At 35.3% G+C, this 12,424-nt stretch overlaps 1 protein-coding gene across 1 annotated transcript; it reads right to left on the minus strand.

The window, feature by feature from the left end:
• Positions 1–373: 373 nt before the first annotated feature.
• On the minus strand, positions 374–4,777 carry LOC132306881 (protein indeterminate-domain 12-like). Its single transcript, XM_059804462.1, has 3 exons — positions 3,603–4,777; positions 2,991–3,387; positions 374–1,353 (listed from the first exon to the last, which is right to left on the minus strand). Exons 1-3 carry the CDS (start codon positions 3,769–3,771, stop codon positions 612–614), a joined length of 1,308 nt encoding a protein of 435 aa, XP_059660445.1. The 5' UTR covers positions 3,772–4,777; the 3' UTR covers positions 374–611.
• Positions 4,778–12,424: the final 7,647 nt, after the last annotated feature.

Below are 12,424 nucleotides of genomic sequence, written 5' to 3' on the forward strand. Positions count from 1 at the left end.
GGTAAACATTTATACGCAACAAGAAAACAGAAAATCATGGAAACAAATAAAAAAAGCAAAGGAAAATCATTTTCTTTACCTCTTTCCTTTGGGGGTGTTTTTGTCGTTAGAGGTCTTTATTATCATTTTACCCCTGAACATGTCTAATAATTACCTCATGCATCCGAGGCCCAAACCAAAACTACAAGAATTGTCACCATCCTTGGCTACGATCAATTATTAATTGAAATGCAAGTAAAAAAATTAAATAAAATCGATATATTTATTTACGTGTCAACTAGTAATTATTCAAAGATCAATGATTTTAGAATTATGTAATAATTTCTCCACCATCGTTCTAACTCTATACTTCTTCAAAATTTAATAGAGAAGATACTTAAAAATGTAAATTCATGAACAAAAACGGACAATATATAGTTCAGCATAACGCTATGAGAAGTTACTGCTACTTAACATTTCTTCGCAACATGAAAACATAGAAAACCACGAAAACAAATAGAAAATAGCCAAGAAGGGAAAATAGTTTCTTTTCCTCTTTCCTTTGGGGGTATATTAGTCATTTTACTTCCGAAGGCCCTTATTACTATTTTACCCCTCAACATGTCTGACAATTACCCCCATGTATCGGCAAAACCAAAACCTTGGGGCTTCAGCAGCGTGTGGTCACGGTCATATGCTGAGAAGTCTACGCACCCCGTGAACGATAGCGGACCCCTCAGGTTCACACTAGCGTTAACGCCATCGTCAGCATTTCCACCGCCAAAGCCGCCGCCGCCACCACCACAGTCTGCTGTCAAGCCCAAGAAGTCCCTGGTCAGCCGATCACTCTTCTGCTGCCACGCGGCAAGATTTCCGGGATTGAAACAGAGGTACTCTGGTGAGATTCCGGAGCGCACGTGACCCACAGTGGTACCCAGCTGGCCCATAGTAGATGCCACTTGACCAACTGACTGTGCACCAACTGTTGCAGCCTTTTGGAGGAGTGCAGTGGCTGAGAGGTGAGCAGAGGTGGCACTGTTTGAAATGAAGCTTTGGATCATGGTCTTGTGTGGTGGTGGTTCTTGGAAGAATGAGGAAGAGATTGGTGGTGGTGGTGGGATGGTGGTTTCAGGTTTGATATGAAGTGGGTTTTGGCTAGGGTTAGGGTTTTGAGGTGGGTCCCAAGGGTTGAGGGAGATGTGGGCAGGTTGGGTGGTGAATGGGAAGAGAGGTGATGGGTTTTGTGGGTCATGTAGATTGAAGGCTTGGTTTGCAGTTTGGTTGGTTGTTGCTGCCAATAGGTTTACTGAGAGTCTTGCACTTTCTTCAGCTAGAGCATCACAAAATGCTCTGTGGGTAATGAAGCTATCCTTTCTGTTAACATACAAACAATTAACAATATAGAAACATTAGCTTCACAATTGACTAATCCCACTGTACGTTTTATGTGGGTGAAGGTTAACGTCCCATTAAAATAGTTGGAGTTGTTTGTTTGACGGTGGAACTCTGTATCATAGACTCATATATATATATATATATATATATATTCAATTAAGCAAATAAATTAAATGACTAGGCAAAATGCATTTTTGAAGTAGCCCCTCTAACAATCATTTTTAATTTATAATTAACTTGGAGTAGGGAAGGAAAGAAACATATATAAGGTTAATTCTTGGTGGGTGAAGGACTTTTGGGGAATAAGATACTCAAAACAATGCATGTACCTAGGAACACAATGAGGACATAGTGATGATGCAATTATGCAAGAAAAATGCGTTTCTTTGATGGCTCTATCCATCTTGTGTGTGGTTCAAACAAAATATCTTTTGCTAAGATTACACACACATGCATGCGTGCAGTATAGAGTCACTCAGTTCACACTGTAAAGTCATAAAGCTTAGAAGAATTTTCTTCGTGGGTCAATCAAGATTTAAAGTCAGTGTGTGTGTGTATGTGTGTGATATATATGTATATATATATGTATAGAGAGAGAGAGAGATCCATGGCAATTGATTGATCATTGATGTTTATGCATGCAAAAGTGGGCATGAATATATAGTACTGCCTCAAAGTTTCTAGATATTAGTGATCATGGATTAGAATTGCCTCTTTGTTCTTTGAGCTCATGCATGAAACAAACATATACATGCAATTGAAACCCCATGTAGGATCTACAGATCATCATGAAACAAAAAAGAAGACAATGCACCATATAATTACCGGATCTTTTTACAGATTTACCAGATTTCATTATAATGAATTCCATATATAGATTCAGAGGGGTACTGCAATTAAAATAATAGCATATATATACACACTTCATTAAAGAACTATAAATCATGGTTCTCAACCATATATGGACACACACCAAGTAATTAATTAAGCTTCTCATGTATTTTTTTTTCTTTAGACAAAAGAACAGCAACCCGGCCATTATTGTTTTTGAGAGTACAGCAATAAGTCCATTAATACTAGTAAGTACCAAGTACAAAGAAAATATTTCCTTGAAGTGAAATTTTTGTCTAGCTCAATTATTCAAATGCAACTTGCCTTTTGTAATCAATTGAAATTGGAGATATTATGTTTCTCATATATGTATATAGGCAGAAAAATAAACAAATTTGAACTTAATTTGCAATTTCAAAAGAGTTATTGCTTTCATTTTCTCTGGCAATGTCATCAAGAACACACACTTGTATTAATGATGTCCACTTTCATGCAAATATGGCAACAAATTTAAGTTACAGATACATTCGGTGCAAAGCTTACTACTCTGGTGTAAGAAGAGAATTGGAGGATTTCAGACTTCCCATTTTCAACAAAATGCCAACATTCAGCATGAGTCCCATTAGACACCAAAGTGGTGAATGACAAAGATATATATTTATGTATATATATATATATATGAAATGCAAACCGATAAAAGAAGAGAATTAATTGGAGGATTTTTGAGATTAAAACACACAGATTAAAAAAAATGGGAATTTGAAAGGATGAAAAGAACTATGTACCTGGAGAAAAGGGTTCCACAATCACATCTATACTCTCTTGTTCCACAGGTTTTAGAGTGAGCCTTCCAGTCTGATTGAACTGCATAGATCTTTGAACACTTCTCACACCTCCATTTCTTTTCCCCATGTTTTCTGCAGAAGTGTTTCTTGATTCCTGTGAGGTCACCAAGAGCCCTTGAAGGGTGGTGGTGAACACATGTAGGCTCAGGGCAAACATAGGCTCTCTTCCTGTTCTCTTTGTTGTTCCTTTGCTTCAGCTTCCATGGAAGATTGTGGCCTCTCCTGTGAAGCTGAAGGTTCTGATCTCTCTGAAACCCCTTGTTACAGATCTCACACACAAACCTATTGGTTGCCAAAAGGGTCTTCGGAGATAATGCAATTACTTCAGCATCAGGGTCTGTGTCATCATAATTAGATCAATCAAAGTTATGAGCAACATATACGAAATCTAGGCCGATTATCAAATCTAATGGTAAATTGATGGTACTAATGTTGTGTTTGGGAACACTTAATTTGAGCAAGTGAATTTTATTTTTATTTTTATTTTTATGTTTTTCGATTTCAAATTTAATGTGTTGATTCGGTGCTCTCAAACGTGAAGACGAAACTTACCTGGGTTTCCGGGAAGGTTCCTCTTCTTCTTGATCTTCTGTGGCTGCTGAGTAGAAATGGATGAAACCATTGGATTTAAGCTACCAAAGTCTTGAACTTTAGCACCAGAAGAAACACTAACTTCCTCATGAGACAAAGATGTTGAGTTAGACATGACAGAAGGAAACATTGCCTCTGAAGAAGACTCCAACACAAGAAAAACAAAAACAAAACAAACCCCACTACTCTGTGTGTGTGTGTGTGTTTGTGTTTGTGTGTGTGTGTGTGTGAATGCTTGCACTACTAAGCCCTCTTGTAACAACCCACTATAGGACTCTGAAGAAAAAACAAGAAGAGAGGAATTAAACAGCCCAGAGAGAGAGAATCCCAGCTTTGGATACAACTAATTAGTAGTGGTTTGTTTGATGAACAGGTGGCAGTGACATTTGGGCAGAGAAAGGCATCATTGAATATGGGGTGTCCAAAGCAAAATCTCGTGAGGAGATGATGATGATGATGATGATGATGGGTGATTATCAAAGTCGCTATCTAACAATGGATATTGGATTGCTTGTCTGAGCAACTCTGCATCCCAATTTGTATATCATGATCTTTTTCCAATCTCTTTTAAAAACCCATCAAGCTATGCTATCCCCACCATGCAATTATATATCAGAAACACACACATATATATAGATATATATGGGAAAGAAGAGACAGTAAGATAATGGTTTTTTCTTCAAAACTCTCCACTACTACCCTGTATGTCTATATATGTGAATACTGAATAGGGAGACTGCACAGTACTGAGAAAAATAAGCAGTGGGTAGAGATTGTGTACAGAAGGTGATGATTATAGTGGCAGACCAAGACCAAGACCAAAGGGAAGAGGGTGCAAAATTAGAGTACATGAAAAATTAAAGTAAAAGAAGGCAAGAAACCCCAGAGAAAAGCTAAGAATTCAGAGAGAGAGAGAGAGAGAGAGGGCAACTCTAGCAAAGAGACTTGGAAGAATCCCAACCTAATTATTCTCAAATTTTCTTTTCATGTTTTACATATTGATTTCTTCAAAAATGACGTAGGCACTTTCTGTCTTATCCTTTGTTCCTCCTGTTATAAAATACCCAAAACCCAAAAGGAGCTTGATTTGAATGGAATGTATTAAAAGGAGGATTGCTAACTAGAAGGCTTAGGAGGTCAATCAGAAGCTTAGAAAGTAGATGATAAAGCTTAAAGGTAAAGTGTTATAGATGAGGCTAGCATTTCAAGCCTTTTTCTACCCCATATCTAATGTCATTGGTTCATTGATATTCTATTATCAGCTTAATACAAAAATGATATCTATTCAACTAAAACAATACTGACCTCCACAAGACAAGACAAAGAAGCAACATCCTCCACATAACTGATTTCATAAGTATAAAATGAGAAGATCAAAAAATGAGAAGTATCTATTTTTAAATTTAAATACACAAAAAGAGAAAGTTAGGATTTATGTTATTTTTCTAAATACTTTATATTTAATGAAAGACAAGTGTCATCGTATCATTATGACACATCAATAGTGTGAAGACAAATATTATTCAATAAATTATTTCGCATAACCTACGCGTTTTGTTAATTATCTCATCTGAAACCACTGAATTATTGTTCACGTTTTGGTCTCACATTGAAATAATTAAATTAATTAAAAATTGGGTGGTCCTAGCCTGAGTATCCCAAGTCTTGTATGAAAATCTTGCTAGTGTAAACAAGCTATTTTAAAAGGACAATACTTAGGTTCTCACCAGTGAAGATGTATACCGTCATCACCGCTGATGTACACCAATAAAAAATGGACATCACTTCTTTCATTATCAAATCAGAAATTGTGTATGTGCTCACCATCTTTGATTTGGTAATTGAGTATGTACCCCATCATCTTTGATTTGATAATTAAAGAGAATGTATTTATTTATTATTGGTCCACATCAGTGGTGAGTACGATGTACATCCTTATTAGTGAGGCCCTAACTATTATCCATTTTTAAATATACCAGCTTTCTTAGTCATTCCCTCTGAAACCAATGAATTATAGTTCTATGTTTTGGCCAAAAATAGAAAAAAAATTAAACTAATTAAAGACTAGGTGGACCTAACCCGAGCATCGCAAGTCCTGCCTAAAAATTTTACACGTGTGGGCAAGCTATTATAAAATCTACGCGCTTTCTTAATTATCCCCTTCAAAACCACTAAATTATAGTTCCATGTTTTGGTCTCGCATTGAAAAAACTAAATTAATTTAAAACTGGGTAGACCTAACTCGAGCACCCCAAGTTCTAACTGAAAATTTTACACGTGTGGGAAAGCTATTTTAAAATCTACTCGCTTTCTTAATTATCCCCTCCAAAACCACTGAATTGTAGTTCCATGTTTTGGTCTCGCATTGAAGCAACTAAACTAATTAAAATTTGGTGGACCTAACCCGAGCACCCCAAGTCCCGCATGAAAATTTTACAAGTATGGACAAGCTAGTTTAAAGTTTACGCGCTTTCTTAATTATCCCCATCGAAACCATTGAATTATGGTTCCAAGTTTTGGTCTTGCATTGAAACAACTAAACTAATTAAAAACTGGGTAAACCTAACCTGAGCAACCCAAGTCCGGCCTGAAAATTTTACAAATGTGGACAAACTACTTTAAAATCTACGCGCTTTCTTAATTATCCCCTCCGAAACCACTGAATTATAGTTCCACATTTTTGTCTCGCATTGAAACTATTAAACTAATTAAAAACTGGGTGGACCTAACCTAAGCACCCCAAGTCTTGCCTGAAAATTTTACAAGTATGGACAAGCCACTTTAAAATTTACTTGCTTTCTTAATTATTCCCTCTGAAACTACTGAAGTATAGTTCCATGTTTTGGTCAAAATCAGGGTGGACCCCAAGTAGGGGTGGCAAATTATGATACGACTCGAACACGACATGAGATAAACGAGTTTAGGTTGACCTTAAACGGGTTCGGATTATAAACGGGTTGACATGATTAACTCATTTACTTAATTGTGTCGTGTTAGGGTTAAGGGGTTGAACTCGTGTAACCCGTTTATAACTCGTTTAACTCAATATGTTATAATCTTAAATATGACCTATGTAATATGTTACTTATTTAAACCCAATTACTATAAATAGTTAAGTCATTTCAACATAAACCTTATCTATGCCTTAAGATTTTTCTTCTTATTTTGAATATTTGAGTTAATTATGACAATTTTTTTCTATTATTTATTATTTGATTAAATATTAAATATCTCATTTTGATAAACAGGTCATTAAACGAGTTAACACTTTTACCCATTTAATAAACGGGTTGGGTTAGTGTTGAGGGTTTTTGACACGATTATTAAATAGGTTGAGTTTGGGTTTACCTGTATAGTATAATATCCTTACATCGACAAGACATGATTATGACCCACGAACACGAATTGCCACCTCTAACCCCAAGCAGCCAAAGTCCCGCCTAAAAATTTTACAAGTGTGGGCAAGCTATTATAATATCTGTGCATTTTCTTAATTATCCTCTTCGGAACTACTGAATTATAATCCATGTTTTGGTCTCACATTAAAAAAACTAAATTAATTTAAAACTAGGTGGACCTAACCTGAGCACAAGAAGTTATGCCTGAAAATTTTACAAGTGTCCGTAAGCCATTTTACAATCTACTTGCTTTCTTAAATTCTCCATAGAAACCACTGAATTATAGTTTCACGTACGTGGTCTCACTTTCAAACAACACAACTAATTAAAAATTAGGGGTGGTACTTGGATGGGCCTAACTCGAGCACACAAAGTCCTGTCTGAAAATTTTACATACAAGTTTCAGCAAGCCATTTTACAATCTACTCGCTTTCTTAATTATCTCCTCCGAAACCATTGAATTATAGTTCCATATTTTGGTCTCTTGTTGAACAACTAATAAACTAATTAAAAACTAGGGTGGTACTTGGGTGGGCCTAACCCGAGCACCCCAAATCTTGTCTGAAAATTTTACAAGTGTGAGCAAGCCATTTTAGACCATGAGATTGTAATTTGGTTAATATTTTACATGATCGAGGAATTCCTAATCTAAGAAAAGTGTAATTTTTATATTTTTACACTCTCCTTTTCTTCATTTGCACTTCCATCTAAAAGGAAATGACACTTTTAACCCTAATTTCACAAGTAAATTATTATCTTTTTAAGGGTCGCGAGCGAAAAATACTTCTATGGCATGCATATAGAGTGTATAACTCCTTATACGTTTTGAAAAATCCCTGACATTCAATTTTTGAGGAAACAAGGATCTGAATGCTTAAAAGACTAAAGTGTCCCTCCATAACTAAATAAAAAAGGGTAAAAAAATAATTAAATTTGAAAGGACTAAAGCACCTCTCTTTTTTTTTTCTTTTTTTTTTGGGTCACAAGAAAAAAAAATATCCCTATGGTATGCATATAAAGTATATAACCCTCTATACATTCTAAAAAATTCATAACATTCAATTTTGGAGCAAATAAGGACTTGATTGCTGAAAAGACTAAAGTGTTCCTCTATAATTGAATAAAAAATAAATAAATAAATAAATGTGAAATGACTAAAGTGTTCCTCTTTTCAGTTCAGTGTGTGTGTGTGTGTGTGTATATATAATAGCATTATCGGATATATGGACATTTTTGAAATTTTATATCTTAAAAATGTCATGTGCAATTCACATGACTAAATTTTTAACGAAATAGTAACGTCAAGCTATTCTTTGCTCAAATTTTCAAACTTAACGGAGTTATATACACAACATAAACAATAGGGGTGTTATTTGCCTAAAATGTAAACATTAGGAGTGTCTTTCTCCCTTATTTATTTATTTTTTTTAATGGCATTATTGGAAGAGAAAAGGGTATTTTTAGAATTTTATATCTTAAAAATGTCATGGGCAAATTTGTAACGAAATAGTGACCTTAAATCATTCTTTGATCATTTTTTCAAACTTAACGCAGTTATGTACCAAAAAAAAGAAAGAGAAGATGTTAGGGGTGTTTTTCTCACTTTGCCCTTTTTTTACCCTTCTATATATGGTTAGTCTCCCCCTTCCAATATTTAATATTTTTGGTGTCTTTTGACATGACCCTAAAAATAAAACAATACTGACCTTTGCAAGACAAAACAAAGAAGCAACATCCTCCACATCACTAATTTGGCATAATGATAAAATGAGAAGTGTGTATTTTAGAATTTTAAAACACAAAAAAGAGAAAGTTAAGATTTATGTTATTTTTTTTAAATACTTTAATTTTAATGAAAGATAGGTGTCATCGCATCATTATTACACATTAATAGTATAAAGGCAAATATTCTTCAATAAATTATTTCACACAATCTATACGCTTTTTTAATTATCTCATCTGAAACCACTGAATTATAGTTCCGAGTTTTGGTCTCACATTGAAATAATTAAAATTGGGTGGTCCTAACCCGAGCACCCCAAGTCTTGTTTGAAAAATTGAATTATAGTTCCATGTTTTGGTCTCCTATTGAAAAAAAACTAAACTAATTAAAAAACTAACTAGGTGGACCTAACTGCTGCTTGAAAATTTTACACGCGTGGACAAGCTATTATAAAATCTACGCACTTTCTTAATTATCCCCTTCAAAACAATTGAATTATAGTTCCATGTCTTGGTCTCGAACTGAAAATACTAAATTAATTAAAAACTGGGTGGACCTAACTCGAGCACCCTAAGTCCTGCCTAGAAATTTTACACGTGTGGGCAAGCTATTTTAAAATCTACTCGCTTTCTTGATTATCCCTTCCAAAACCACTAAATTATAGTTCCATGTTTTGATCTCGCATTAAAACAACAAAACTAATTAAAAATTGAGTGGACCTAACCTGAGCACTCTAAGTCTTGGCTGAAAATTTTACAAGTGTGGACAAGCTACTTTAAAATTTACGCACTTTCTTAATTATCCCCTCCAAAACCACTGAATTATAGTTCCAAGTTTTGGTCTTGCATTGAAATAACTAAACTAATTAAAAACTGGGTAGATCTAACCCGAGCAACCCAGGTACCGCTTGATAATATTACAAGTTTGGATAAGCTACTTTAAAATCTATGTGTTTTATTAATTATCCCCTTTGAAACCATTGAATTATAGTTCCACGTTTTGGCCTCGCATTGAAACAACTAAACTAATTAAAAACTGGGTGGACCTAACCCGAGCAACCAAAGTCCCACCTGAAAATTTTACAAGTGTGGACAAGCCACTTTAAAATCTACCCGCTTTCATAATTATCCCCTCCGAAACTACTGAATTATAGTTCCACGTTTTGGTCACACATTGAAACAACTAAACTAAACAAAAACTGGGTGGTCCTCGAGCACCCCAAGTCCTGCCTGAAAATTTTACAAGTGTGGACAAGTTATTATAAAATTTACGCGCTTTCTTAATTATCCTCTTCGAAACCAGTGAATTATAGTTCCATGTTTTGGTCTCGCATTGAAAAAACTAAATTATTTTAAAACTAGGTGGACCTAACCCAAGCACACAAAGTCTTTCCTGAAAATTTTGCAAGTGTCGGTTACAATCTATTTGATTTTTAAATTATCCCCATAGAAACCACTAAATTATAGTTTCATGTTTTGGTCTCACTTTCAAACAACTCAACTAATTAAAAATTAGGGGTGCCACTTGGATGGATGTGATACCCCTCGGATCCGAGACACGGTTTGATCAGGCCCAGGCCCAAACCCGAGGGAATATCAAACAATTAAAGTATTTTAAAGCGAACACAGATGACAAAAAGAATAATAAAGATAGAATAAAACTGAAAGAAACATTAATTATAAAATCCTCCACAACTTCAAGGTTACAACTTGGGAATCCACTGATGGACCCCTAACCAAAAGTTCAACTGAAACTGAAAACTGAAAATAGATAATGCTAGAAATATCGAGAGAAGTCCTACGTAATCAGATGAAAGTGAGACTGTCCTCGACGAGCACGATCAAGCTCTAAAGCTGGAACCGTCCTGTACCTGAAAAGAATAATGAAGGAGTGGGTCAGACCCACGAGCAAGTTCTAATCTAACTGCAATCCATACAGTGACCCGATACGCAGATACACCGTAGACACCTCACAATATCTATCTAGTCCATACGTATAAATATATCCACACTAAGGGACATTCACTAGTCTATAATAGGGGTCTCAACCTAAATAGAAGGCAACATGCGAATACGCACCCAAAGGTGGGCATGAGTACCTAGACCTAACAGGGTACACCTCAACCTATTATAACCAGCTACGCATCCACTGCATATACGCACCCTAACCAACGAGTCTGAGACTCAAGCTCAACTCGTGGTACCATAAACATATACATAAAGTCCGTCCAAATCCAGGTTAAGCAGTTCAACTATTTATTAAACTGACCTACAATAAACCAACTAGTTAGTCACTCAACTTATTCAGTTGATATGACTTAACTACCATCCGTTAATCCAGGAAGTCATCCAACTTGGTTACAGCTGATCTGACTTAATCACAATTAGGATTCGATATCTTTCAATCCATTCCATTAATCCATTAGGTTAGGTTTATGCGTTTTGAGCTAAACCGTCCCTAGTATGTCACCGTCCCATACCGGTACTTACAATCCTCCATATCCAGGTAAATTACAACATATATAACAGTTTAATAATTTACAGACCCAAGAACCATCATCCAAACAATTGCAGAAAAATATTTAAAGCTTCAGCAATTTAAATCCAAGCATTTAACCATATAGTTGCAGGAGACGATTTAACAAATCAACAACTAACATCCGGAGCATGTATAAACCAAATTTAATATGTCAGGGACTCCATCATGCATGTGAATAGGTTAAATAATCCTATTACTATCCAATAAATTGCTAAAACAATTTCAGAAGATTGTTTAATATTTCGGCAATTTAAATCCAAGCATTAACCATATAGTTGCAGGAAACGATTTAATAATTCAGCAACTAGCCTCCTAAGCATGCATAGATCAAAATTAATAATTAAATGACCTTATCATGCACTTGAATGCATTCTAAAATAAGTTTTATAAACACATTATATTCCATCAAATTGCAGAATTTGAATTCAACAATTAATTCAACTTCCAATTGTTAACAACATAGGAAGTGCCTTAATTTTTACACTGTTTGTCCCGACAATTTAGAATTAAACTTTAATCAATTTAGGGTCTTAATAACACTCAAAATTCATTCCTTAATCCCTCTGTAAAGTTCCAAATTCACTCAAATAGTCTTCATGCTCCAACAGTGAACATAGTACGTAGAAAATAAAAAAAAAACTTAAAATAAATAAAAAATAATAAGGGAGCCTGCTCCAAAATTTGGAGCAGGCTCTTTTTCCAGCCTAGAGCCGGCTCTAGGACTCCTTAGAGCCGGCTCTACTTTGTTGTGGGAGCCGGCTCCCACTTCTATGGAGCCGGCTCTCACCTCCTTTAAGAGCCTTCAGTCCCCGGTGCGTCGTTTCAGCTCTTGTGTTCCTTCTCCGGCTTATTCCTAACACTCTGTTAGTTTTTAAAACCAAACTTAGGTGTCATATTAATACCCAGTAGCATCCCAATGGCTTGATAACAACAATTAAAATCAATTACAGAGATTAAATTTGCTACCGAACTAACCCGCGTTAGGAACAAAACTGAAACTATAATTCTATTCCAACCTCTCTGTTTCTCTTCACAAACAAATCTTAGGAGTCTTATATCATCCCATTAACATCCCCAGGGTTTGTTTACAGAAGATAGAAGCAAGAATCGTAACTAAAATCTCA

This window comes from Cornus florida, unplaced genomic scaffold (assembly GCF_030987335.1).
Source record: "Cornus florida cultivar Cherokee Brave unplaced genomic scaffold, ASM3098733v1 CherokeeBrave_3.0.0_Hap2_Chr05, whole genome shotgun sequence".
NCBI classification, from domain to species: domain Eukaryota; kingdom Viridiplantae; phylum Streptophyta; class Magnoliopsida; order Cornales; family Cornaceae; genus Cornus; species Cornus florida.

What these genes read in the sequence shown, in the direction of transcription:
- LOC132306881 (XM_059804462.1), bottom strand. Translation starts at nt 3,771, where the DNA reads ATGTTTCCTTCTGTCATGTCTAACTCAACATCTTTGTCTCATGAGGAA. An exon ending in GAACCTTCCCGGAAACCCAG is followed by an intron (nt 3,388 to 3,602) that starts GTAAGTTTCGTC and finishes ATGATGACACAG; the next exon opens with ACCCTGATGCTGAAGTAATT. An exon ending in TGTGGAACCCTTTTCTCCAG is followed by an intron (nt 1,354 to 2,990) that starts GTACATAGTTCT and finishes GTATGTTAACAG; the next exon opens with AAAGGATAGCTTCATTACCC.